Source organism: Tachysurus vachellii, chromosome 15 (genome assembly GCF_030014155.1).
Source record: "Tachysurus vachellii isolate PV-2020 chromosome 15, HZAU_Pvac_v1, whole genome shotgun sequence".
Classification (NCBI taxonomy): Eukaryota; Metazoa; Chordata; class Actinopteri; order Siluriformes; family Bagridae; genus Tachysurus; species Tachysurus vachellii.
Genome location: NC_083474.1, coordinates 1,120,564 through 1,148,063, shown reverse-complemented (window position 1 = coordinate 1,148,063; position 27,500 = coordinate 1,120,564). Strand labels below are relative to the sequence as shown.

Sequence of the window (27,500 nt, the reverse complement as noted above, 5' to 3'; positions counted from 1 at the left end):
GGTGTATATGTTTATATGCCGTCGTTAACCGTCGATCGTATTCACTGATAATCATCACTGGTACTGAGTTTTAAACACTCGGAAACTAATATAAATGTCACGTTACTGTCTTCAGTCTAATGTTAGACTAATACCTTTATTTTTTTTTAATGTTACATTATTTTATGTACGTCTATGTTTTAGTTGTCTAAAGCAAGTTTTTTAGTCTGTACTGCTGTTACGTCATTCTGAACTTTTAGGTCTTATTTTGTCTGCAGTGATCAAATGTCGATCAAAACTTTACATATTTACATTTAAAAATGAGAAACGTTTGCTGCGTACACACACACACACACACACACACACACACACACACACACACACACACACACACACTGTAATCTTACAGCTAACAGCCTGATCCAGGAACAGCCTTTATCCAAACACACGGAGTTAAGTGACTGAGCTCCAGCTGAACACCGAATCAGTAACTTTACACACGATGTGTTGCTGTATTTAACTTAAATTTAACTTAAAGATGTTTGTCTTTTAATATCGTGTTGCTCACCAGTACATATCAGTGTAATGGATATATAACTCTACAAGTATATAATAACAACACACTGATGTTTCTAGGCTAATGTAATAAAATGGATTTAATTCCTTAAATGCTGGGTGTAATTTTTTGTGTGTTTGTGTGTATAGAAAATAAATCAACACATTCCGACCAATCAGAATCAAGAACTCGAGTGCTGCGGTGTAAAATGGATAAATACCTGCTGTCACTCGTAATTCACTATTGTTTAGGCTTCTATTTTATTATAATATAATATTTTTCCTCATACTGTTGGCACAAAGCAGAAAAGCTACAACATGTTCATTAAAAACATCCGGCGATAACGAGATTAGAGTTAGGTTATGGATCAGAGCGCAGGGTCGAAGGGGTGCTGGATTGTTTGGTGTTCTTGCTGATCGTCTCTTCCAGTTTCTTCATCTCGTCTCCTATCCAGTTCAGGAAGTTGCTGATTCTCGTGTACACGCCGTATTTTCCGTCTGCAGCACACTGCTCACCCCAGCTCACCACTCCAGTCAGGAACCACGTCCCCCTGTAGTTCACCACGAACGGTCCACCGCTGTCACCGCTACACGCGTCTTTCTCCGCATGCAGAAATCCGGCGCAGAACATGTTATCGGTGATCACCTGATCCGTGGAATCCATACACTCCTTCTGGTCCACTACAGGAAGCGACACTTTCATGAGGAAACGAGAAGAGCGGCCGAGGTAATGAGTCGCACCCCAGCCGCTCACTAGGCCGTTCTCCCCGGGTCGCTCCAGACGTCTGGCCAGGTGAGTGTTGGGAAGGCAGACGGGGGAGACGACTGAACTGAACACGACCGGCTCGGACAGGTACAGCAAAGCCACGTCGCTGTCGAACGTGTACTCGTGGAAATGAGGATGAACAACAACCTTCTCCACCTTGATCTTCTGCTCTCCCGCATCGGGACGAAATTTATCAAAGTCTCCTGCACACATACAAAACAGAGGATAGAAGAAGTTTGTTCCTTACACCCTTCACCTACCCATCCAACCACACACACACACACAAACCCTGAAATCCTGAGAACCCAAACTCAAAGAAATGAATCCCAAATCCCACGAAATCCAGAATCCAGATCAGAATCGACAAATCCCAGGGAACTCAAACCCAAAGTAATCAAACGGAGCGGGTCCAAGCCCAAAGAATCAAAGCTAAAGAACACGTAATCAATCTGGAGCACCTCAACTCAAGAGATCCTAAACCCAAAGAGGTCAAATCTAAAGTCTGAACCCAAGGAAACTCCAAAACAAGAAACCATTCACTCACTCACTCACTCATCTTCTACCGCTTATCTGAACTACCTCGGGTCACGGGGAGCCTGTGCCTATCTCAGGCGTCATCGGGCATCAAGGCAGGATACACCCTGGACGGAGTGCCAACCCATCTCAGGGCACACACACACACACACTCTCATTCACTCACACACTACGGACAATTTTCCAGAGATGCCAATCAACCTACCATGTATGTCTTTGGACCGGGGGAGGAAACTGGAGTACCCGGAGGAAACCCCCGAGGCACGGGGAGAACATACAAACTCCACACACACAAGGTGGAGGTGGGAATCGAACCCTGACCCTGGAGGTGTGAGGCGAACGTGCTAACCACTAAGCCACCGTGACCCCCAACAAGAAACCAAACCCAGAGTATTTGAACTCTAGAAAACCTAAACCCCAAAAAAACTCTGAGCCCCCAAACATGTGGTGCTTGATGCTCACCGAGGGTCACATGATCAGGTGTTTCCTGGAGACAGTGAGCCGCTGTAACGACCCACCGCTGGTTGATCAACGCTCCTCCACAGAAACCACTCTCATCTTTATTGCGTAGCAGAGCCTAGAACAGACACACCGCATACAGCACTGCTACTCATTCACTCACAGTTTCATGATCACATGACCACAGGCTCCACCTACCTGCCACGGACTTCCACCCTGACGCTGCAGCACGCCACCGACAATTCGTCTATCCGAATCATCATATGTGGATATTTTGTACAGCGCCTGGGTGGTGTTCTCTGGAGAGTGGGTGTGGTTTGATGTGTTGTTTGTGGGGTAGTGGGTGTGGTCTTCTGCTGTGTGGGTGTGGTTTAGATCATCCAGTAAGGAGCGCAGTAGAAAGCCCTGAGTCCATTGTTTTCCACATGGGTATCGTGCTATAAAGGTTTATCAGGTGAGTTACAGGTATGATGAGTGTTTTTATTTATTTATTTATTTATTTATTTATTTATTTACCCACCCGACACTTGGCAGGTTTTTCCGTCCTCCTCGAGGTCATATCCATCAGCACAGCTGCAGGTGACACTTGAGCCGACCGGTTGTGAGTCCTTGCAGTAATGTAAACACCCTCCGTTCTTGTACTCACACTCAAACAGCTCTACACACACACACACGCACACACACACACACACACACACACACACACAGCACATGGGTTAAAGCAGCACCAATAGGACCAAAGTGCAGGTCTTACATTTGCCTTTCTAAAAAAAACCAAAGTTTTTGTGGATTTGGTGGAAAATAATGAGGTTTTGTTCCTCAGTGATATTGTTTAGTGACTGATATGTTTACCTAATATTATATTATTATATTATATTATATTATATTATATTATATTATATTATATTATATTATATTATATTATATTATATTATATTATATCAATTTATACCTAAAAATATAACATCATTTATTCCACCAGCTTCTAGATCTTGTTACTGATTTCTAGCTCGAAGCAGTTTTACTCTGTTGGATAAATCATCAATAAAACAAACTGGAGCTTGAATTTAATGGCTGCAGCTTGAAAGCATTTAAATTTGTTTTATAATAATTAGATTTAACATATTCGCCAAAATACTCCTGGAGTTAGGGGTTTGTCCTACTGCAGGATTTTATCAGAGCTTTTCTGTTATTTTACACAAAAATAAATAATGTCTTTCACTGAGTTTTACTTAAAATGACAGAAAAATCCTAAAACATTTTCTTTATTTAATCACTATGGAAACAAAATTATTTTTGAAATAAATAAATTTTTTAATTAAAAAAATACGTAAAAATTTGATTTCTTCAAGATCAAATTTTAAGACATTTGTTTAGTAAAAAAATCTTTAGGATGAATGTGATGAATAAGGATTTAGTGATGATGATGATGATGATGATGATGATGATTATTTGTGTCCTGTGTCTTATCTCAGTGTCCACAGTGAGTGTGTTACACAGTCACAGTGAGTGTGTAAGGGAACCTGTCTCACAGTGAGTGTGTAAGGGAACCTGTCTCACAGTGAGTGTGTAAGGGAACCTTTCTCACAGTGAGTGTGTAAGGGAACCTGTTTCACAGTGAGTGTGTTACACAGTCACAGTGAGTGTGTAAGGGAACCTGTTTCACAGTGAGTGTGTTACACAGTCACAGTGAGTGTGTTACACAGTCACAGTGAGTGTGTAAGGGAACCTTTCTTACAGTGAGTGTGTAAGGGAACCTTTCTCACAGTGAGTGTGTAAGGGAACCTTTCTCACAGTGAGTGTGTAAGGGAACCTGTCTCACAGTGAGTGTGTAAGGGAACCTGTCTCACAGTGAGTGTGTAAGGGAACCTGTCTCACAGTGAGTGTGTAAACGAACCTGTCTCACAGTGTGTCCCGGTGTAACGTGGTGGACACACACACGTGTAACGTCCTTCGTTTACACTGCAAACCCCTCCGTTAAAACACACGTTTTCATGGCACTTACTCTGACCTGAACAACACACACACACACACACACATCATATCATAATACTGATATCACAAGACCTAAACCATACAGTACCATTAATTTTAAACACACTTACGTTGGTATCGATACCAAAACTCTGTCTGTATAAAAAAAACATATAATAATGAATGAAAAGACAAGATTCTATAAACAACACACACACATACACACACACTCTCACACACACACAGTCACTGTACTGTTTTCTCTGTGCTCTGAAAGATTTCTGCAGCTTCCTCTCTCGAGCAAATCTCCTCGTAACACTCGCGCTCCAAATCTCCAGGTTTCATTTCCTCCAGAAAGTAGTTGGCTCGGCGGTGCCTCAGGATCCGTGTAGCATCCCTGTGATTCAGAAACACTGAGACACAAAAGGACGCTTACTGAACACTCGAGTTAACACCAACACCACCGCCGAATCCTGAACCCTGGATATACGACCCTACCTGCTGTCTGAAGACCGATTGTGTACGTAGTGAATAAAAGAATCACCAAACAGATCGACGACTCAGACATCTGGACTCTTCTGTAAGAGACGGACACGTGAGGATTCAGTTAATCGATTGGATCCGTTTCTCACCTCGGAAAAAAAACCTTGTCTTGGAGTGAATATAGCTTCGTTTACTCACTGTGTCACAATCACATGTAAGAATGTTTTTTTTTCTGCTCAGTTCACGGTTCAGCAGCTGGGTGACTTTAAATCCGTATATTTACTCTGTGATCACTGCATGACCTTTAGACAGGTGAATATTTACATTTTCACACACGGTTTGTAGAAATGTAACTTAAGCTCTGTGATTGTCTTCACGAGAAAAACGTCATGAAAATGAATCAAGTAGGACATCAAGTTCGTAGAACATTTAGGAAATAAATCAAACCTGGCTTTGTCACAGACCGCAGGTCCGTTCGGACGTCACGGTTTATTAGCGTGTATCCGATTAGGGTTTTGTTCGTTTTTTAACCTGATGGTTTATCATGCCGGGGTCACCAGCTTTATGGGACACCAACACCTCATTGGTGATTCTTCTCTGCAGAATTACTCAAGCTGTCAGATGGATGGAAGATGTTGGTGCTACATCTTTAAGCCTTGACAAAGATTCGCATTTGGTTTAAAAATACCGACACATTCGATCCCTTCCTGAGTTTCTAATCAATCCACAGAAGATTTTGCAGTAGGCTTTTGGGTTCTGGTCTTGGGTGAAGTTTAACCTTCTGCAGATTGGAACAGGCTCTCTTCTAACATCACCCTCGGTCCGGTTCCGTCCATCTTGTTGTCGGCACCAGACGATGAAAGGCGTCGCCAGAACACGATGCTACCGCCACCGTGCTTCACCGTATTCTCAGGGAGATTAGAACATCTCTGAGTTTCCACAGTGATGGATCGAGATCTTCAATCAACTTATTTTAGTATTTTTTAGTATAATTTCTCACCACATTGTCTGAAATATGCTACTTATATTATTGAGCATAGAGCTTTATTAAAGAAACAAGACGAACATCATGCTTCGATATTTTAATCGTCTACAATTTAGTCAAATGAAATGAAATTTTTTTTTTTTTTGAGCTGTTATGATTAGCAAACAGTGAAGAGATCTCCTGGTCTTCTTCTGTGTGGTAGACTTAAGAACTTTCACACTTTCCCTTGTGCATCACCTTCACATGCTGGTTCCGTTTTCTGCACAAAAATGGGAATAGGAAGCAAAATGAAATCAAGAATAATTCAAACAAACAAACAAACAAACAAAAAAAAAACTGGGAAATTTATTTCATGTGCTGATTTTTTTTTTTTATTTAAAGTTAAATTACATGCCATCTTACTTATTTTCCACACAGAGGACACACTCGGTCGAGTAGGTTTCTCCGTCGTCACCGCACACGGGGTCGAACTCGCGGGTGCACGTCAAAGTGGGATAATTTTCACACTCGGCCTGTTACAGATCACAGTGACACACTTGTATATAAATAAGACATTAAACCACGTTTGAGCGCTGAATAAAACACTCCATCACACCGCCCTCGTATTGTCCTGTAACTCAACGTCCTGAAGTGTTTTATTTCTTTATAATATTAATCATAAGTGTGACTTTTTACACACTAGTCTTGAGTAGAGTTTGAGCGATTACCTCTCTGGGCTGCGGCCGTTCATCTGATGATACGACATCTGTACGGAGACAATAAACACAGTTCACGACAGCTTGGACAGATGAACCATGTTCTCTTGGTTCTAAGACACATCTTCAGGTCGATTTAAATAGTTAACGGTTTCCTTTAACAGAATTCAGAGACATGTTGTTTACTCATTTATTTTCTCACTCACTCATTTTCTACTGCTTATCCGATCATTTATTTTCTCTATAAAGATATTCCACGGTTAGCAGAACAAGCTTTATTAGTTAGCTTGTTTCACACAGTTTTTTTTAGCTCAGTACATTTAGTTTTTTAATCAAGGAACACTCACACATTTGCTAACCAAACCCTCTCAGTGTTGTTAGCTTGTTAAGCTAGTTTAGATTAGTTCACTCAGTATCGTTAGTCCAATTCACTGTTATTTTAAGTTCACGCTAATCATTGTTGTTAGCTTGGTTCAGTCAGCATTGTTATCTCTGTACACTCAGGTGTGTTAGCTCGGTTCACTTTGTATTGTTAGCATGTTTTGCTCAGTCAACTTAGTTCAGTTCACTTCCTATTAACTTAATTGCTTAATTGCGATAATTGATAACAGAATCTAACTAAGACGCATCATGGATCTCAAGAACACGTGTAAATTTGTAGGTTGCTCTCGTGTCTAGACTGCAGACATTTTCCAGGTAAACACCTTCTGTCCCTGAACGTGGGAACGCCGCTGATGATCGGCACCTGTTCACTTTGTGTACCTGCCTTTATGTGTGTCTGTTATCGTAACATGTTTTCAGAAAGTAGACACTCTCAACTCAATTCATTTCATTTTTCTTGGCTCTTATTCCAGTCTGAAATCTGTGAATATCAACAAAATCAAACCGTCCAGGATGTGATGTACTGTAAACTTCAACAAACCAGAAGCTATAAAACAGCTTTAACTGAGATGAATTAATATGAATTATTAATTATTATCTCAGATATTATGGCCAGAAATAATATAAATTCACTAAGCAGTCATTTTTTTACACTACTCGTGAAAAAGTATTGAAGCAGTCGCTCTGGTAGAATAAAAACAGCAACAAATTTTAATTATAAGATTATTTTTGATATTGGATCAGGTCACAAAACTTAATGCTCCTTCTTGGTTAACAGCCCAGACTTTATAATTTTTTCTAATCTGCTACTCACCAGAGAGGCTCAGGAGGAGAGAGACAGCGATCAGAGCAGTCAGCACTTTCATGATTGCAGGGTGTGTGAGATAAAGTAGGTGTGTGTGTGTATAACAAACCCGTCCTTCTCCTATGGTCCTGCCTTTCACAAATGTGTGTGTGTGTAAAATCCTGACAGCTGTTGGCCAGAGCACTGCTTAGTGTAATAAACTAACCTGTGTGTGCTTGTGTGTGTGTGTGTTTGTGTCTGTGTTTGTTTGTGTGTGCGTGTGTGCGTTTGTGTCTGTGTTTGTGTGTGCGTTTGTGTCTGTGTTTGTTTGTGTGTGTTTGTTTGTGTGTTTGTGTGTGTGTGTGTTTGTGTGTTTGTGTGTGTATGTTTGTTTGTTTGTGTGTGTGAGTGTGTGTATGTGTGTTTGTTTGTGTGTGTGTGTTTGTGTGTTTGTTTGTGTGTTTGTGTGTGTGTGTTTGTTTGTGCGTGTATGTGTGTGTGTGTGTGTGTGTGTGTGTGTGTGTGTGTGTGTGTGTGTACCCTGTCGTTATTTGACACCCCAACCAGAATGTACCCCACCTTGTGCCCCTGGTTTCAGGCTCCAGGTTTCCTGCAACACTGTTTATTGTCTAGAGAAAATGAATAAAATGTCTTTTACGCCCAAAATGTTCTATAAATTGTGTCAAAAGCGACAATATAAAATTTGACCAGCAGATGGCGGTAAATATCAACCATCTGTCTGCTAATCAGAAAACTGGTCCTAAGTTTTCTCTTCAAAAAGAATCAGGAGCTGATATTACATGTACAAATCTGTAGGTGAAGTAAAATGTGAGAGATAAAACATTTTAAACACATCCAAACTGTCCTGATGTGTCTCACATAAACAACTTAACAGATGAATCAAACCCGCACCACGTTCTGTCCCAGTGCACTAAACTAAACAATTCATAATGATGTTTATTCCCCTTTCATTAAGGTGTGAAATCATTTTACATTTTATTCTTCTATAATCCTTACATGCATTACATAGTTTTTTTTTTTAAAGCAGCTTTTATTGTGTGGTGTGTTCAATACTGTGTGGTGACTTTCGCCATCCAGAGCTGGGGGGGACGTCTTTCTGTCCAGAACAGGAATATGCTGGATAAGGTGACTAAAATGGGCAGAAAAATGACTGGATCCGATGTTAAAAGCATCTCCAATCTTACAGATCAATATACCTTCAATCTGGCATTGAGGATACTGGATGATCCATCCCACCCACGTTTCCTAGAGTTCTCCTTACTCCCATCTGGATGTAGATTTTGAATGACACCAATGTGCCATTACATCATTTGTACAGAGGAGCATTCAGTTACTGAACAGATCAGACACAAGCACATAGAATTTTTAAAGGATTTTTTTTAATTAGCTATTGATTCATTTTTAGATGTTGGACTGATTATTGTATGTCACTATCATTGCTGTGTTTGTGTTGTTTATGTTTTGTTTTTTTGTGCCTTCTATGTTTGTAATGTTGTTGGATGTTAATGTGGCTTCCTTGAGTGCAAAACAAATTCCCTTCGGGGCAATAAAGGTTTCAAAATATATATATTATTGAAGGAATAATAAAAATCAGTGAAGAAGAAAATGATTCGATTCTTTTCACTGATTTTGTGATATGGACTAATGAGGTTAGATTATTATTATTATTATTATTATTATTATTAGTAGTAGTAGTAGTAGTAGTATTAGTATTATTAGTATTAATTATTATTATTATTACTATTTATTTATTTATTTATTTATTATTATTATTTATTAATAATAATAATAATAATAATAATAATAATAATAATAATAATAATAATAATAATAAATTAGTGTTGATGTTTTATCTGAAAAATATATGTAAGAAAATCATACAAACAAAGATTTAACTCAAAAACACTTTTACTTGTGTAAAATTAAAATGTGCAAAAACAAAAAATGAAAAAATAAAAAGATAAAAAAAAAACTGGAATCATTCATGTAAATTAAAACAACTTGGATTTTTGTTCTTTGGATGTTATTGTGAGTGATCGTGTGACTGAGAGGATTTTTTTTGTTTGATTGAAAGCAGTAAGGACCCTCAGTGTCACCCCTCCAGGCTTGGCTCGGGTCCAGAGGTTGGCACGGTTTATGTCAAATCTCTCTCTCTCTCACACACACACACACACACACACACACACACACACACACACACACATTCCTGCCTAACTTGAAGCTGTATCTGTGTTTGTTTTCTTTTCACTCTGCATTATGAGCTAGGATTTGATATTCATGAGGTTTAGGTTTTGGAGGAAAGTCAACTGGACTTGATAAAATATATCTGATATTACAGTCGGTCAAAATGTGTTTATAAGACAGATGTGAGTGGTGAAGTTCATAATGCATCATAGTGTTTTTTTATTAAGTCGTCACGTGTCCAAGCGGTTTATGTTCAGTTCATTTAACTGCATGAGAATACAGGGGGATGTGTTTAGAGGTGATGATGTGTGTGTGTGTGTGTGTGTGTGTGTGTGTGTGAGAGAGAGAGAGAGAGAGAGAGAGATTCTTAAAGAAGAAGAAATCAGTAACTGTTCAGTACATTCACAAGACCTGAAGGATTAAATCAGCATGTGAGGAACTGAAATGCTGTAAATAATATTCATTTATTCATTAATGCATTTGTTCAGATTTAATTTCAGCTTGTGCTTTGGTTTGTGTTGTGATTGTTGTGATTGTTGTGATTGTTGTGATTGTTGTGATTGTTGTGATGTTTCGGCTGAGTCTTGGGCCCCTGCCACGGCCCCCTCAAAGCAAGCGACTGGACAAAGGTCTTGTGATTATGTGCAACCACCTCACAGACACACGCACACATACACACACACACACACACACACACACACACACACACACACACACACACACACACACACACACACACACACACATATACACAAACACTCTATCCTTCAGGACTGTGTGATTCTACTGAACTGTTACTGATTTCTTCTTCAAGAAACTCTCTCCCTCTCTCTCAAACACACACACGCACGCTCAGACACCACACACACTCACACACACACGCTCATACACACACGCACACATGCTCACACACACACGCACACACACACACACACACACACACACACACACACACGCTCACACACACACACACACGCTCATACACACACGCACACGCTCATACACACATGCACACAGACACACACTCACACGCACGCACGCACAATCACACACTCACACACATATACAAGCGATAGTATAAAAAATAATTGATATGGTGTTTTTCTGTGTACATTTCCAGAAGGAGTCTCCAGTGTCAGGGATTTGGAGTGTGCAGTAGGTTTTCCATCACCTTCTAGAGTCGTGGAGTTTGTGGAGTTTGTGGAGTTTGTGGAGTTGTGGAGTTTGTGGAGTTTGTGGAGTTTGTGGTTCCTCAGCAACATTGCTGGTGATGAGACGATTTTTTTCAAACTGTAAAGAAGAACCTGATTTTTGAGAAGAATCCAAAGAGCGTTTTCTAATGAATGAATGAATTTAACACAAGTTACTCAGTTGAGAAGGTTCAGAAGTTTGTGAAATCAGCTGTAACCAAATGGAGTTTTCTGCTCTGTTTATTTAACATCTGTGTGACTGAACACGACTCAGCTGCTGTTACATTACTGTATGTTTGTACGGGACGTTTTCAGGGCGAGTGTTTAACATTCTTCTGCGGATCAGAACATATTACATTTTAATTTTTTCAGAGAGAGAACAGCAGAGGTGGAAAGTGTTAGAGCGGTTAGAAATGCCTCATATTCAGAACGTAACCCGAGCCTGCGGACTCGCTCCGACCCCAACGCACCCGGGTGAAGACGTTCAGATGAACTGTCTGGTCTGATGTATGTGAACGTCTCCTGCTGTATGACAATAATCAGTTGCTGAAACTAACCTGTTTAGGTCACTAACCTTCAGCTCATTCGCTAAATAATTGACATAATAATCTATATCATTTAGCCAATCATTGGAAAGCAGCGATACAAATTAACCGTGAAGCTCACGAGTTTAATTTAACTCCACGACTCATTCCATGAAAGCAAGCGAGGAATTTTATGAAACTGGACCTTTGTAAATTTTCGTTAGACTCCCCGCCAGCAGACTGAAAACAAATACGTTGTTCTCTTTCTGCTCCGTCGACCATCATTCACTCTGTTTAACGCACACGCTCTGACGCTCCTCTACAAACGTTTTGTCCAGAAGGAATTTTTTATGGTCACGTGACCAGAGCAGCAGTCATTCAGCAGACAGGAGGAACATGAGGTCACCTTTAGGCGGCAGGTCTATTGTTCCTGAGCAGCAGTGAGTGGGTGTTGGGGCGTGCTGCGTGGCACTGGGTGTCACTTGAGCCTTTGGGGTGGCAGGTAAAGTTTATATTGAAGGTGCTGAAAGTGACTGGGCTTAGAGGAAGGCTTTAAACATTCCATCGCAATCCTACTTTTCACTGACCATCTAATGGTCTCATTGACAAAGAGACGAAATGAAACACTGCCATGTAAGTAAAGTGGCAGGGTTCAGGAAGGATCGCGTTTCTGTAATCTTCATTTGTACTTTGAAAACACGCACACACACACACACACACACACACACACACACCTACAGAAACTTCCTGACTACCAGAAACTGGGATGAAAGTAAATATTATTTATACCACCATCATCAAGTGAGTACTCACCAAATGTGTTGATGATTAAACCCTTTTTCAATGAGTTTTGTGTAACAAGACGTTACTATATATATTTATATATATATATATATATAAGATGTCCAGAAATTCTTTCAGGAGAAAACCTGCTCAGATACAAGATCTATCGAGCGATTGATCGATTGATTGATCAGTTGATTGACGGTTAAGTTCAGGACCTTACTAAAACTTCCTGATCCACAAAGTCACATGACCTCTCCTTTAGAATTCATTGTGTTTTAATCTGCACTGTTAAAACGCTCACACGATCATTTTATACCATTCACACAACATAAATAAATGACTATTTTGTATTTTAAGGCCAGGAAGTGTTTTGTAAAGCGTGGTGGCAGAAGGAACATGAACTTATGGAAGGAGAGGTGAGGAAATCTCTTGGAGTCATGCGGCGGCACTTTGATGCCACTTGGCGGTAAGTTCTATCTGTGGGGGGTCCACACGCGTCCTACCCAAACCAATATGGCCTTCCTCCTTCCTTCCCACATACAAAAGGAGCGTATTTAGAGCTGAGGTGTGTGTATGGAGCATGCCTGAAGCTGGCAGGGGGCCGAAGCGACGCGACTAGGCAAGGAGTGCAGCAGCCAGAGCAGCATGGAGAGCAGGAGAGAGCCCTGGGCTTAATTGGCAGGATAGGCTCTGCTGGAGACTATTGTTCAGGTAAAAGAGGCTTAGCATTGCCGCGTGTAGTAAGGCCACTGGGTCTGCTTCTCCACGCGTCTGGAGTGTAATCTCCAGTGTAATTCTCTAAGGGGGAGGGTGTTAATAATAAGATGAAGGTTTAAAAAAAGGGGAGGAGAAGTTAAAGGGGTAAAAAAAAGAGGACCCCTGTGAAGAAGTCAAGGGTGATGACTTTGTTTTGACTTTTACGCTGAGATGTTATTCACAGTCATCGGGGCCACAGGAGGCATAGGTTCAAGGCCCCCAATGGATGCTGGTTGTTGGCCAACAAACCCCGAACAGGCTCGGCTGGTCATTAGGGCTCTCTGTGGGAGTGTTTAAGCAGAAAGGGTCCAGGCTGCAGGACAGCTGGGCTGGGGAGGAGGGGGGGAGAGACTGGGTTTGTTGCCCAGGTATCTCCACCTGTACTCTCATTACCAGCCCAGAGTGGAAGCAATTAACTGCCCAACTGCTCCGAGAAGGGGAGGGGAACTGGGACTGAGGTGGGACATAAGGAGTAAGGAGTGTGTGTAGTAGGAAAGGGTCTGAGTCTAATTAAAAAATAAATAAAAAGGGAGAATCGGACAAGGATTCTGTGGGACCCGAAATCAAAAAGACGTCAGTTCGTTGAAAGAACTAGATCAGAGATGCCGACTTTTATTCATTCATTCATCTTCTACCGCTTATCCGAACTACCTCGGGTCACGGGGAGCCGACTTTTATAATAAACTTAAAAAAAAAAGATTTGGACTTAAGAACAGCGTCAATCAGTCGATCCACGGTTGTGATTAGCTCCAATAGGGACGAACCACCAACTCTAGTTTTGTTTCATTTTAATCTGCAGGAAACGTTCAGGGCTTAAAGACAGACAGATTGACAGACAGACAGACAGACAGACAGACAGGCTGGTTGACAGACAGTGAGGGAGTAAGCTGGAGCATTAGGGAAGGTGGGGAGTGAAAAAAAAAAACACCATTCATATCACAATGGGGCACCTGACAAACAGCTCTGCCCTTAATTACCCAAGCTGCCATTTCTGCCTTTAATTAAAGCAGCTCTCTGTAGGCTTAACAGGTCAGACCCACAGTCTAGCAGAAACGAACATGGGGCAGACGAAGCCACATCAAATAGAAGTTGGGCAAATGTCATTGTGCCCAAAATGGTAAAATGTGCCCATCAGATTTCCAGCCGGGCTTCAAATTCTATATTTTAATTCTAATGAATGCCAAAAAAAATATTATGTATTATTACTAAATTTTTGTTTGATTTATGACCAAACTGTTATAAATCAGTGCCAAATTGGTCCAAAACCTTGCTGGAAAATCCAGTTTAAAACAGCTTAGATCCTGAACTGGTTAATCTTGTACGGGAGCCTGGATTAACAGGTCAGAATCGGCCCTGCGTCGGTTTCTGCTTGGCAAACGTTCTGTTCTGTTCTTCTGTAATGTGATAAAGTTAAGCTGATTTTTTTAATGCATAAATTATCGCATGGTTGTGAATGAGATGGTAGTGAAGTAACAGATGAAATAGTTCCTCATTAGTAATAAGCTTATGGTGGAAAATATTGTCCTTTAACTTTGTAATGATTCAAATAAACTAAAGAATGTAAATAAACTTTTTTGTTAACTTTAACGAGATTAAAAGTGCGTCAGTGTGTCACAGCATCTGTACATTGCAGCATCTGTACTTCCACCAAGCTGGTACACCAGTTTCACCATTTAGCTTTCCACAGCTGTTACATCACCTTTAACATACTTTGCCCAGATTTCTCAAGCTGGTACACCAGTTAATCCATGATTAACAACAGTTAAACATCACTGCCATCCTTGTCCCAGCTTCCTCAGACTGGTCCACCAGCTTCTCCATGGTTGGAACACCTCACCAGGCTGGTACACTTTTAATCATGGCTGAACCAGCTTCAATAGGCACTTTCCCCAGATCATAAGATTCTCTAGGCTGGAGTACCAGTTCATCCAGTTCTGTCCAGTTAAAGCTGACCAGTACATGAGCTTAACCAATGATCCAAGGTGGTTCAAGCTGGATTTTCCTGTGCACAGGTGAGGTGTTGGCTCATTTTGAAGCACAACGCAAACACACATCTATTAAGAGTGTATTATCTGTGTGTTTTATCTAAATGAAATATTATTATTCAGCTACATTCCTAATTATAGCCTAATAAATCTACCAGTGTTTTTTTTTTTTTTTTGCATCTGAAGTCAACCATGAACAGGAGGGGTTGACTTGTGAATATGGTTCCTTTTAAAGTTCCTCCCTTATGTCATCTAAGGGATTTGTGTCTGGTGTCTGATATGAAGAGGTTTGGACTTCACTGGATCTAAAGCAGACTTATCTTTCTACTACATTGGATTTCCTACAGGAAAAGGCCGAGATAAATCCCAGAGATACTTACAAGTCTCAGCCTGAAGGCCTTGCAGATGGTGTCCAGTTTTGGTGGACAAGAGGGTTGGCGTTTTGGAAAATGAGCATCTTCAGTAGACAATGATTAAATACTCAGTTGTATAGGCAGCTACAAGAGAACAACCAAGAATCTATTGTCTTAAATCTGTCAGTACCTGTCACGGTGGTCATTCTAATGGAAACCAATGGTGAGGGAAGCCATCAAGCTAAAGTAATGTGGATTTGGCAACCGTTGTATCTGTATCAGTTTTGACCTTTGTTTAATGCTGCCCTGTGAGTTGGATGAATGTTTACCGAGAACCTTTTTGGTATCTCAGGAAGGGATGAAGACAACTTGAGCAGAGTGTTGAGTTCTACTACTGAGGATAATGTTCAGAAATGAAAGGAGCACTTTTAGGGCATGAACCCTGTGCTCAAAGCTCCAGTAGCAGTATTATACTGTATACCCATTATAGGCAAAATACAAACAAAACCTAAGTGCGTTTGTAATGATAAGGCATTGGATAAGACCAGACCAGCCTCAAAGCTCTTTGGCACAGATGTGTGTGTGTGTTTGTGTCTACAAGTCTGACGTTTTAACTGGAGGGATGAACACATGAACAGATCTTCCTTTATTGGGGCAATGCAAGGATTCATTCATTCAACTCCAGTAACCAGGGTGGATCTGGAGACCATTCCATGCACACGCTGTGCATAAGGTGGGAATATAACCTGGATGTAACACGTCTGCCATGACACACACTCATTCACAACATGGTATGCCACCAGTGTTGAGGAGGTTGGAGAAAACATGAGAACATGGAGAAACCCTAAAAGGGCACCAGGAGAACGAACAAGACTCGTCATTTAAATCGTCTAAAACAATAAGCTACGGAATTTAGATGTGTTTAAACGAAACACTTTTTTGTCATTCTTAACTAAACGTCGTTGTTATAACATTACACTAAACCTGTAGAGCTGATTGGTACCGTGGTACATGAATAGGTAAAGTGAGGCCGTTTATTACTGAAAAGCTTGATCATTTATACAACATTTATTAACTTTAAGCGATTTCTAGATCTCTCATTCAGACCAGCCAGCACACCCTCGCATCCACCCACACATGCCCACACATCCACACACCGCACACAGAGGACAAGGTATCAGGTGAAAGGGAAGAACTCTACATTGTTTAATTGTTAGAGTGAGGTGAAATAAACACTAACACCCACGCCTCTCCAGCCCCCTTACAGTATGTCTGCCCTGCCTCGCATGCTTCTCATTTTCTCTCCAAATCTCTTCCCTTAATGTCCACAAAGCCCAGAAATCTACATTTATCTACACGAAACCTTTTCAGATTGAAGTTATAGATGTATTTTTGTGTATAAGGTCATTCGTTTTTCAGGTAAATGCTGGTTAAACAGTTATTGGGCCACTAATTTAATTATTCTGATTATTATTTTTGGTCCAACACATTTATAACGTTCCCTATAACCACTTATAGACCCCGACTTTACACTAAAGCCTGCAACATGTGCAGTAGTGAACTAACAGGAGCTCATGACAGAAATGTGTCCTAGCAGCACGCATGTGTGCAGAAACGCTTGTCATTTGCGCGCAAAAGTAATGTTAATGTGTGACTCGAAGGAATGCACATTTCACTTACCCCTGAGTTTGGGGGTGGCAGTAAGCATTTCCACCCCTCACCCGATCACCTACATGAATTCATCACCTGTCTCTACTGGGCTTACACATTAACGACTCGTCACTGTGCAATGCAACAAGGTGCGCATTGGTGTCTTACCATCTTTATCCCGGACACACACTTGCGCATGCATGCACACGCGCGCGCACTCATGTTGGAGTTGGATTACTCTTAGCCATACGTTGAATCCCTCCTTCTCTCAGAGCGCAGAAACACGGCCCAGGACAGCTGTTGGGCATCTGGAGTGCAACGGCACAGCACGTCACGTGACGTCTCTGAGCTCTTCTGCCACCTGAATCGGGGCGCTAGAATGAAACTCTGATTCCGTGCCAGCGCGCGCGCTCTTTCTCCCTCTCTCTCCTCCTCCACCTCCCCAAAGGTTTTCTCGCGAGCTCCCGGGACTTCTGTCGCGCTTCCGAGCTCGCGCCTTGCTCCTAAAGTCCTGCCTGCGAAATGGTGAGTGTGATGTTTTTTTTTGCACTTTTTGAGTATGTTCTGAATTTAGAGTCTAGTGCGCGTGCTGTGTTAATTTATACTTTATATATAGATCCAGAGCAGAAGCAGTGTGTTACCTTACCGGGGGTATTAAATGCCCAGGCGGAGGTTTCCATCATTAGTGTTCATGTAACTTTTATTGCTGGTGCATTTTAAACTGACAGCTTTTAATTAAAGGGTCTCCGTCATCTCATGATCAGAGTTCAAGCGTGATCAAGATCTTTATGGCTTTAATGGGGACTTTATTTGGTCCTGAGTCTGAAGGGAAAATGTTGTGCAAAGGAAAAAAGACTCAGTGTGACGATCCTGTGACTGTTAATGGAAAACAAACAACAACAACAACTACAACAACAACAATAAGGCTTATAAATGCAGTAAACAATAAATGCAGAGTGAGAGAGTGATTATAGTGAGAGAGACAGTGTGTGAGAGAGAGACAGTGAGAGAGAGTGATGTAGTGAGAGGGACAGAGAGAGGGAGTGATGTAATGAGAGAGAGAGCGATGTAGTGAGAGGGACAGAGAGAGGGAGTGATGTAGTGAGAGAGACAGAGAGAGAGAGTGAGTCAGTGAGAGAGAGAGAGTGATGTAGTGAGAGAGACAGAGAGAGGGTGATATAGTGAGAGAGACAGAGAGAGAGAGTGATATAATGAGAGAGACAGAGAGAGAGAGTGATATAGTGAGAGAGACAGTGAGAGTGATATAGTGAGAGAGACAGAGAGAGTGATATAGTGAGAGAGACAGAGAGAGTGATATAGTGAGAGAGACAGTGAGAGAGTGATATAGTGAGAGAGACAGAGAGAGTGATATAGTGAGAGAGACAGAGAGAGTGATATAGTGAGAGAGACAGAGAGAGAGAGTGATATAGTGAGAGAGACAGAGAGAGAGTGATATAGTGAGAGAGAGAGAGGTTCTAGACACATTTGCGCGCTCCTAAAAGAATCACTGATTGAATTGTTACTGCGCTTTTGCCCGTTGTTTTGAACAGAGCTCCATCCTCTCCTGCCGAGACGCGCGCTTTGACTGCGCTTACTCCGCCTCCACGGCGGCTCGCGACACTGTTGACGTTTCCACGGCAACGCTCGTCTCCCTCTGGGACACCGGTCGCTTGGACGACGCAGTTTGCCCGCGCGAGCGTAAGTGGAACAAAAATTGCGGGATTTGAAGCGCGAGAGCTTTTTTTTTTCCTGCTTTTTTCCCGGCAGTTGCGCGCCATCTCACGCGCTCAGCTTCGCCATCTCTATTGCATTTCTATTGTACTTCACTGTTCTGTATATCAGTCAAGCGCAGGGTTCTAAAACCTAACATATTGTTACACATTTACTCCATCCAACGACGATTAGTTTTAAATCTCTATAATGTAATTGCATTAATAATAATAATAATAATAATAATAATAATAATAATAATAATAATAATAATCTTACAATACTCTATCAGTTCTGGAATTTTCTCATGAATCTATCTGAATATTATAATAGTTATTATTTGAAAATTTGCATCCTAATCTCTGAAACTGTGATTTTTGCTTTAAAATATCTAAACTTGCAGGTAAAAGCAGTCAAACACAGAACATTCATTAGAAACATTAGAAGTTAACATTTTTTTTAAATGTTGTTATTGAATCGAATGAAAACCTCAGTTGTTTACTAGAATTTTATTTATTCATCTTTTTCTTAAATTTGCTTTGTTTACTGCAGATATGTTAGATATTTATCTCCATTTCCTTTCATCCGAGTGTCCCGGTGCTGAATTCCTCTAGAGCACAAATGTCATTTATCTCAATGTTTTAAGGTTTTTGTTTGACCGACATTTACATTTAAAGAATTTTATCATAACATCTAATAAATAAATTGTCTTCTTATCCAAAAAAATAAATAAATAAATAAATTTTTTTGAAAACTAAAACCAAATTCCTTGCCTTGTGACAGACATTTTTAAAGAACAGAAAACACATCTAAATTTTAATTTAAGTCTAAACTCAAATCTTAAATCTGAATTAACCTTATTTGAAATGTTAAAACAGGTTTTATAAACTATTTACATTACACTGTAAATGCTGACTGCTTGGTGTGAAGCTGTGAAGAGAAATGAAATCATAATCTCTGTTTGGTTTGATTCAGTTGTTCACCGTCCAGATTCCTCTAGAATAAAAATAATTGTTGAATTCTTGAAAGTTTTTTTTTTTTCATTTGATTTTCATTTGATTTAACATTTTTTTTCATTCTGTCTAAAATTGAATTTTGTTTTTGCAAAAAAAAAGGAAAAAACAATAAAACAATATTAAGTGAGAAAAGCATTCACATTTTTTAAATTCTCTTTAGAATAATAGAACATTGCAACCAAAAGAAGTCAAACACAGATGAAATTTATCCAAATGAATTTATAAAATGTTCGAACGTTTATGTTCTTAACTTCTATATTACATTTACTGTAGAGCAATAAGGGTTTTTTTTTTACATTGTAATCACATATTCTTACGTATCAGATTTTAGACTGCTCTTCTACAGCAAAGCATCATTTTTTTTTCCAGATGTAAACAAATTCAAAACAATAGAATTCAAATTTGGATTTTTGCATTCTTGTTGAAAATCGCAGCGACGTGATTCTAACTGCACCGACTTTTGCTTCTTTCAGTTCCACAGCTGGTTCCAGCCTACGGCGCTCTGCATGACTCCGTCTGGCCCGACCAGTTGTCCCCTCACCTCCAGCGGAACAAGCAGGTCTGCTAAAGCCCTCTGTATTCCCAACAACACAAAAGAGCAGCACCTGTATCGTGTAGAATCTTGTTTCCGAACGCTAACTCTTGTTTTCTTATCAGCTTCAGGATACATTGATGCAGAAAGAAGAAGAACTCGCGAGACTCCAGGAGGAGAATAACAAACTCAAAGAATTTCTAAACTCATCATATGTGAAGTCACTTGAAGACAAGTCAAAGGTATGTTAAGGATCTATGTTAAGATCTATGTTTTTCGATCTCTCTCGGTCGCTAACTTGTTTCTCTTCTGTCTCACGTAGAGGCTTTTCTCTGGTCAGAGGAGCGCAGACGTGCATCACAGGAAAAGAGCTCTGCATGATGAGAGAGACTTCCTCAATGTGAGTCGGCTGCTGCAGGGCGGCGAGGGAAAGCGGACGTGCCGTAACCTCTCTCTGGAGTTCTGTTCTGCCGACGAGGTAGCCGCTACGCCCCCGCTGGACTCCTGGGTTCTGGAAACACTTGGACTGCAGGATGAGGACACCATCAACACAGACAGCAGCTTTAACAGCCCTACAACAGAGCACACGGCTTCCTTCAGCTCTCCGGCTCCGAGCACCGAGCACTTCAGCCCTGCGCTGCAGGACAGCACCATGTTCAGCCCTTACTCAGACAGCCAGTGTGAATACAGCAGTGCCATCGAGTCGTCATGTGGCTTCAGTCACAGCATGGACGAAAGTGCAGACTATTTGACTCTTGGTGCATCAAGGATGTACACCGTCACATCTACAGGCTCACTTCAAGGTATGGAATTGCCTACCGGACACTTCACCCCTCCTAAAGCAGCGTCAACTCCTCAGCGTTCGCACGTCTCGAGCTCAGAGAGGCACCGGCGCGAGCTCGGCCACGGCTTCTCCGGACCACCCGGGGACGAGAGTGCGCCGTTCTCCACACGCAGCAGAACGGACTTAGCTTTCAGCATGTCGCTGAGTCCGCAAAACAGCGTCAAGACCCACACGTTCCCACAAGGACAAGCTTTTACACGCAGAGACTCAGAAGGAGGATGGAATTTTACCTGGGTGCCTAAACAGTGTTCTTAAAATAAATATGTTACAGGGATCTATTTAAAATAAAAATACAGTTGTGGGGATGATGGAGACTAAATATGAGACAAAACGAATTCATGAAACTATGAAACAAATAATGGGAACGAATTCTATACGATACAGTTTTGTGTTTTTGAAGAAACGTTGGTGTAATTTGTTCAGTCTGGCTCTGGAGTCATTTCATTGATTAACACATTGATTAATCTTTCGATTCTGCCTATTAGATGCTTAGAAAAATAATCGTTAATAAACTATAATTCAAGTGCGTTGTGTTTCTTAACTTTCCTCAACCTTCTGGAACACGTTGGAATAACTTTAAAAAAGCGATGTGTGTAAATTCGTCTAAATCGCTGCTCTCGCACATCTGATAATAAACACCCTCTCCAAAGTGCTCAGCTCAGCCTTTATTCTTCTCTTGATACTCCTATCTGGATGTTAACCCCAACCTGTCATTTCTTCTTTCACACCTGTTTCAGTCTTTCCCTCCTTTCCCTCCCTCTTTCCCACCCACTCTCTTTCTCCCACCTCTAAAAGACAAAAGAAGGAGGGGGGGCAGAGGTTCCAGGTCTCAGGAGAGTCTCCCTCCCTGATCTGCCCTGTGGGTCTGAGACAGGCCGCATCTTCCCTGGGGGAGATCTAAAACGGGATGCTTCCAGCCTTCCATCCCTCCCTCGCTCAGCCTGGTGCTACCCACTCTGCCCCCAAGGGGACTGGGAATGCCAGGGAAAGTTGGGGCGCTGAAGCTAGCTGCTGAGGAACCGGGTGAGTGGTCTGTGTTTAATGACACGGTTAATCCCCCTGCAGATGCCCACCAGATTGGAAAGAGAAGAAGAGAGCAGGTTGGGGAACCAGCAATAAGAGAGAGAGAGTATGAGAGAGAAAGAGAGAGAAAGAAAGAGAGAGAGAGAAGTCACCTGATTCGATGAACCCAGTGGGTTTACAAAAGGGGTCATAAAGGGGTCATTAGATGACTGATGAAGCTGAAACTTCCTCTGCTCTCACCGTACTCTCATATTGCAGCTCATTATGATGAGATCAGCATATAATTATATGTTCTGTCACCGGCTGCAAATGGGAGTCGTAAAGGTATAAACACAACACCACCCTTCACAAAGCTCTGCTGAGACTCTGCACAGACTAGATAACAGGCTAAAATCTGATCAATTGCTTTGACCTTAATGTTGAGGAGTGTGTCGTGTCACGAGGTCACTGCGACGCAAACGATTCGGACCTGCAGCCAGGCTGAGGATTGGGAATGTTTCAATAGCAAACAAACTTTAGAGAAATGCCGCAAGCCTTTCGTTTGTCCGTTCAAACAGTCAGGAACACAAACAAATCAATTAGCTGCTGATTTTGTGAAGCTTAACGTTGTGTTCTTCAGGTTGTGTCACTTCGGCCCGAGTCTCTGTGGCACTTTGACCAATAACAACCTCCTGTTCAAAGAGCTTATTGGAGGACGTGATGTTGAATCCTGAAATCTGATTGGTCAGAACGTGTCTGGGATGTTTACTGTATATTAATGTGCGTGTTTTTATACGTCATCAGTCCAGAAATAAAGTAAATATCAAGCAAACTCTGTGATATTTGGAGCATTTTGCACTTTTTTCAAAATGACTCAAATATTCAGTAGATTTGTGAAGGGACACGTCATGTGACATCATCTCGACGCTTCCGGTTCACGTGTGTGGAACATCATAAAGCCTCTCCATAGGTGTATAGGTTTTTACTGGTAGGGTTAGGGTTAGGGTTAGTGTGCATGTGATTTCAACCAATTTAAGTAGATTTCCGCAAAATAAATAAATAAATGAATGAATGAATAAATAAATAAACAAATAAAGAATGAATGTTGGCTGCAACCAGAGATGTTAGTAAGTCACACACGTGCAAGTCACAAGTAAGTCTTAAGTCATGAATGTCAAGTCAAAGTCAAGTCGAGTCATTTTTTAATATTTGTCAAGCAAGTCTCAAGTCTCAAATTTGCGACTTAAGTCTGACTCGAGTCAAGTCATATCACTCGAGTCACCCATCTCTGGCTGCAACAATAACATATTAACATAACTTATAATAAGACTAAGTGAAAATGTAATAACCATCCTGGTTTTCTGTAAAGTATTGTTTATTTAACATTTATGGAAGGAGTCTCCGGTTCCGACTTCAGGACAAAAAAGTTTGTACTTTCTGGTTACTGGATTTGTTTGTTTTCTGATTCATTGAGCTGTTGTTGGGGGACACGGTGGCTTAGTGGTTAGCACGTTCGCCTCACACCTGCAGGGTCGGGGTTCGATTCCCACCTCCACCTTGTGTGTGTGGAGTTTGCATGTTGTCCCCGTGCCTCGGGGGTTTCCTCCGGGTACTCCGGTTTCCTCCCCCAGTCCAAAGACATGCATGGTAGGTTGACTGGCATCTCTGGAAAATTGTCCGTAGTGTGTGATTGAATGAGTGTGTGTGTGTGTGTGTGTGCGCCCTGCGATGGGTTGGCACTCCGTCCAGGGTGTATCCTGCCTTGATGCCCGATGACACCTGAGATAGGCACAGGCTCCCCGTGACCCGAGGTAGTTCGGATAAGTGGTAGAAGATGAATGAGTGAGTGAGCTGTTGTAAGTAACAGAAATTCAGGATGTTTCCCAGCATTAAGTGTAAGTGTAAAGGTGAGAAAAGCACAACCTGTTGTTCATTAATAAATGAATGAAACACTTAATGATGTGTAGTTACACCACGTGACCGCTGATTAGTTTCCTGTAAACCCAAATTTATAAATAGGAAGAATTAATAAAAATTCTGTAATTATCATTACATTTTTAATCACATCAGAGATTTTAATCTACTTTAATCAACATTGTGTGTGTGTTTTTTTTTAATCAAAGCGCATTTGTTACTTCCATCCCTCCAACACCCCCCCCCCCTTAACCCCCACCCCTCAGTGTGTGTGGTTTTGTGGTTGCATGAAAAATCCTACAGGATAAACAATGGCTCATGTTTTAATTAATCTGTTCCGTTGTAATGAAATCGCTGCAATGAAACAGCTGGAAAATCAGTTAGTGTTTTAATTCGTTTTTATTTTAATCTCCTCTGATAAATGTGTTGGAAACGCTTCATTCTGTGGACGTGATTTAACTCCTCGGACGTTCGTCTTTATTAACTGACACACACACACACAAACACACACACAAACACACACACACGCACACAAACACACACACACACACGCACACACAAACACACACACACACGCACACACGCACATTCACACTAAATTGCATGTTTTTTGGGAGGTGGAAGGAAACTGGAGAAAACTAACGTAAAAACGGGGAGAAATTCAACACAGCAGGACAGAAACCTGAGCTGGGGACTGAACCTGGGGCCTCAGCGCCGCAGTACAACTCCCATTGAAGTGATAATAACAGCACAGTGCATATGTCTCCTGTAGATACGTACTTAAACTATAGAGAAGAAGTGGATTTTGGAGTCAGAAACTGTAATCCAAGAACAGAACCTGCAGTCTCCTAAAACTTGTATATCAACTATCGACATTAACCTTTAAACACAATACCTACGACACACCTTGTAGATGGGGTTAGGAGCTGAAGCTTGCTGTTGAACAACTGAGGGTTCATCAGGACCAGAGGACAAAATAAAGGCCGTACTCATGTACGCTAGTCCATCTCTTCTCAGCAAGAGAGAGAGAGAGATAGAGAGAGAGAAAGAGAGAGAGAGGGAGAAAGTGAGAGAGAGAAAGAAGGAGAGAAAGAGAGAGAGACATAGAGAAAGGGAGAGAGAGAGAGAGAGAGAGAGAGAGAGAGAGAGAGAGAGAGAGAGAGAGAGAGAGAGAGAGAGAGAGGGAGAGAGAGAGGGAGAAAGAGAGAGAGAGAAAGAGGGAGAGAGAGAGAGACATAGAGAAAGAGAGAGAGAGAGAGCGGGAGAGAGAGAAAGAGGGGGAGAGAGAAAGAGAGGGAGAGAGAGAGAGAGAGAGAGAGAGAGAGAGAGAGAGAGAGAGAGAGAGAGAGACAGAGAGAAAGAGAGAGAGAGAGAGAGAGAGAGAGAGAGAGAGAGAGAGAGAGAGAGAGAGAGAGAGAGAGAGAGAGAGAGAGAGAGAGACAGAGAGAAAGAGAGAGAGAGAGAAAGAGGGAGAGAGAGAGACATAGAGAGAGAGAGAGAGAGAGAGAGAGAGAGAGAGAGAGAGAGAGAGAGAGAGAGAGAGAGAGAGAGAGAGAGAGAGAGAGAGAGAGAGAGAGAGAGAGAGAGAGAGAGAGAGAGAGAGAGAGAGAGACATAGGGAGAGAGAGAGAGAGAGAGAGAGAGAGAGAGAGAGAGAGAGAGAGAGAGAGAGAGAGAGAGAGAGAGAGAGAGAGAGAGAGAGAGAGAGAGAGAGAGAGAGAGAGAGAGAGAGAGAGAAAGAGGGAGAGAGAGAGAGACATAGAGAGAGAGAGAGAGAGAGAGAGAGAGAGAGAGAGAGAGAGAGAGAGAGAGAGAGAGAAAGAAACAGGGAGAGAAAGAGAAAGAGAGTAAAGTTAAAATTTGACCAGGAAGAGCGTGCCTCTAATTAAAAGTGCCCTCTTACTGTCTTCCATAATTGGTCTGCAGTAATATGTCATGTATAAGGCAGCGAGTGCAGAAACGCAAGCAGAGGATGGTTTAATGGTTAATGTGCATCTATTCAACAAGGGTAATGTTACACACACACACACACACACACACACTCACATACACACACACGGACACACACATACACACACACAAATAAACGGGCAACACAAACACATGGACACACGGACACACAGACACACACACATTGAAGACATAAAACATGGTTACCTTTTAGTGTGTGTGTGTGTGTGTGTGTGTGTGTGTGTGTGTGAGAATTATTTCCTTAAACAGCTTCATCATCTACACTGTATCTGGTTCAGATCAGATTAGAGGACATACTTTAAGGATATGTGATGGACACATCAGGCAGCACTGGGCTGCAGGTACAGATGCATTCATTCAGTTAAATGTTTTATTAAATCACATCATTACAGTGTGTTCGTGTGTATGAACTAAAACTAAACAGGACCATGCAAAAGAGTGTGTGAGACATTAAAGCTGCTTTTATTTGACTGTTTTGGTGTCAAGAGACATCATGGTCAATGGTCTCTTAAAACATTTCATAGTATGACCTGATGCAGGAGAGGAAGTAAAACTGGTGTGAAAAGATAGAGAGTCAAGACAGGTAGAAAGGGAGGAATAGGGGTGGAGAAAAAAAAACAAAGAAGAAGGATCAAGCAGTGATCTGAGTGGCCCAAGCAGGAGCCCGTTGTTGTCCAGATAAACAGAATCATGACGAGACCATAGATGAGCATACATCAGTTTTAATGTCTAATTTACTAAAAAAAAATAAAAAAATCCAGATTTATTTTTGCAGATTGATGCCAAATTGAATTGGACTTCCCGAGAAACAGTTTAACTCCGCCCCTTCTCTATGACCACACCCCAACCTTTACAGACATCCTCAGAGTTTGGTTCAAATCCATATCCATATGATGTGCTCTGCCTCTTTAGACTTGATTGACAGGTGGTGGCTGTGAGACAGTTTATAAGAGACACTGTCTCGAGTATTTCAACACCAGTGAGTTCCTGGAGCTAAAAGCACTGAACGGCAGTTTTGAATAGTGTGAAGTTAAACAACACATCCTGAAGGATCTCCTCTGGTTTTCATGCATCCTTCAAGCTGCTTTGGCTTCCACACATTAGTAGTATGTTCTCTCCATCTTGCCCTCTTTTGGGCTGCTTTGTGGAAAGTCTTAGTCCTGTGGTTTGAGGATGACCAAAACAAGTTCTCCTTGGAAGTGGTTTAGATGTTCCACACTTGAACTTGATCTTCAGTATCCTCCAGGCTTGAGGTTAGCATGAGGATCTCTGCTACTCATTGTGTACTCCAACTGCCCATCCTCTAACTGGCTAAAGGTTGGATCAGGTTCTTTGGCTGATACGTGGTCTGCTTATTGGACTGCTCTTTCTTTCTCCTTGGTCTCTGGGGATTTAGCCTAGAAGATACCTCCTCTATGTCAACATTTCCTTTAGGCTTTGGAGTGTTTATGAACAGACCTGTTTCTAA

At 41.5% G+C, this 27,500-nt stretch overlaps 4 protein-coding genes across 4 annotated transcripts in view; 2 read left to right on the top strand and 2 right to left on the bottom strand.

Moving 5' to 3' along the window:
• The window catches only part of ilkap (integrin-linked kinase-associated serine/threonine phosphatase), a 131,052-nt gene that overhangs the window by 15,542 nt on the left and 88,010 nt on the right, over positions 1-27,500 (top strand). The gene's annotated exons all lie outside the window — the stretch shown is intronic.
• LOC132858080 (coagulation factor X) lies at positions 699-5,082 on the bottom strand. The gene is made up of 9 exons (XM_060888272.1): positions 4,949-5,082; positions 4,766-4,845; positions 4,523-4,680; positions 4,399-4,423; positions 4,191-4,304; positions 2,814-2,951; positions 2,492-2,730; positions 2,297-2,411; positions 699-1,503 (listed from the first exon to the last, which is right to left on the bottom strand). Exons 2-9 carry the CDS (start codon positions 4,833-4,835, stop codon positions 896-898), a joined length of 1,467 nt encoding a protein of 488 aa, XP_060744255.1. The 5' UTR covers positions 4,836-4,845; positions 4,949-5,082; the 3' UTR covers positions 699-895.
• LOC132858084 (serine protease inhibitor Kazal-type 1-like) lies at positions 5,818-7,768 on the bottom strand. The gene is made up of 4 exons (XM_060888279.1): positions 7,626-7,768; positions 6,443-6,480; positions 6,138-6,247; positions 5,818-5,994 (listed from the first exon to the last, which is right to left on the bottom strand). Exons 1-4 carry the CDS (start codon positions 7,675-7,677, stop codon positions 5,940-5,942), a joined length of 255 nt encoding a protein of 84 aa, XP_060744262.1. The 5' UTR covers positions 7,678-7,768; the 3' UTR covers positions 5,818-5,939.
• On the top strand, positions 12,705-21,401 carry gmnc (geminin coiled-coil domain containing). Its single transcript, XM_060888873.1, has 7 exons — positions 12,705-12,766; positions 14,967-15,068; positions 17,317-17,374; positions 18,595-18,742; positions 20,244-20,329; positions 20,428-20,544; positions 20,625-21,401. Exons 1-7 carry the CDS (start codon positions 12,705-12,707, stop codon positions 21,399-21,401), a joined length of 1,350 nt encoding a protein of 449 aa, XP_060744856.1.

Excerpts from the sequence above, each read along its gene's own strand:
- LOC132858080 (XM_060888272.1), bottom strand. The coding sequence starts at position 4,835 with ATGTCTGAGTCGTCGATCTGTTTGGTGATTCTTTTATTCACTACGTAC. Across the intron at positions 4,424-4,522 it reads TTCAGAGCACAGAGAAAACA|ACAGAGTTTTGGTATCGATA; the intron begins GTACAGTGACTG and ends TTTTTTATACAG. Across the intron at positions 2,412-2,491 it reads AGGGTGGAAGTCCGTGGCAG|GCTCTGCTACGCAATAAAGA; the intron begins GTAGGTGGAGCC and ends TGTCTGTTCTAG.
- LOC132858084 (XM_060888279.1), bottom strand. The coding sequence starts at position 7,677 with ATGAAAGTGCTGACTGCTCTGATCGCTGTCTCTCTCCTCCTGAGCCTC. Across the intron at positions 6,481-7,625 it reads TCTCCTCCTGAGCCTCTCTG|ATGTCGTATCATCAGATGAA; the intron begins GTGAGTAGCAGA and ends GTCTCCGTACAG. Across the intron at positions 6,248-6,442 it reads AACGGCCGCAGCCCAGAGAG|GCCGAGTGTGAAAATTATCC; the intron begins GTAATCGCTCAA and ends GATCTGTAACAG.
- gmnc (XM_060888873.1), top strand. The coding sequence starts at position 12,705 with ATGGAAGGAGAGGTGAGGAAATCTCTTGGAGTCATGCGGCGGCACTTT. Across the intron at positions 17,375-18,594 it reads GGAGTGCAACGGCACAGCAC|AGCTCCATCCTCTCCTGCCG; the intron begins GTCACGTGACGT and ends TGTTTTGAACAG. Across the intron at positions 18,743-20,243 it reads CGCAGTTTGCCCGCGCGAGC|TTCCACAGCTGGTTCCAGCC; the intron begins GTAAGTGGAACA and ends TGCTTCTTTCAG.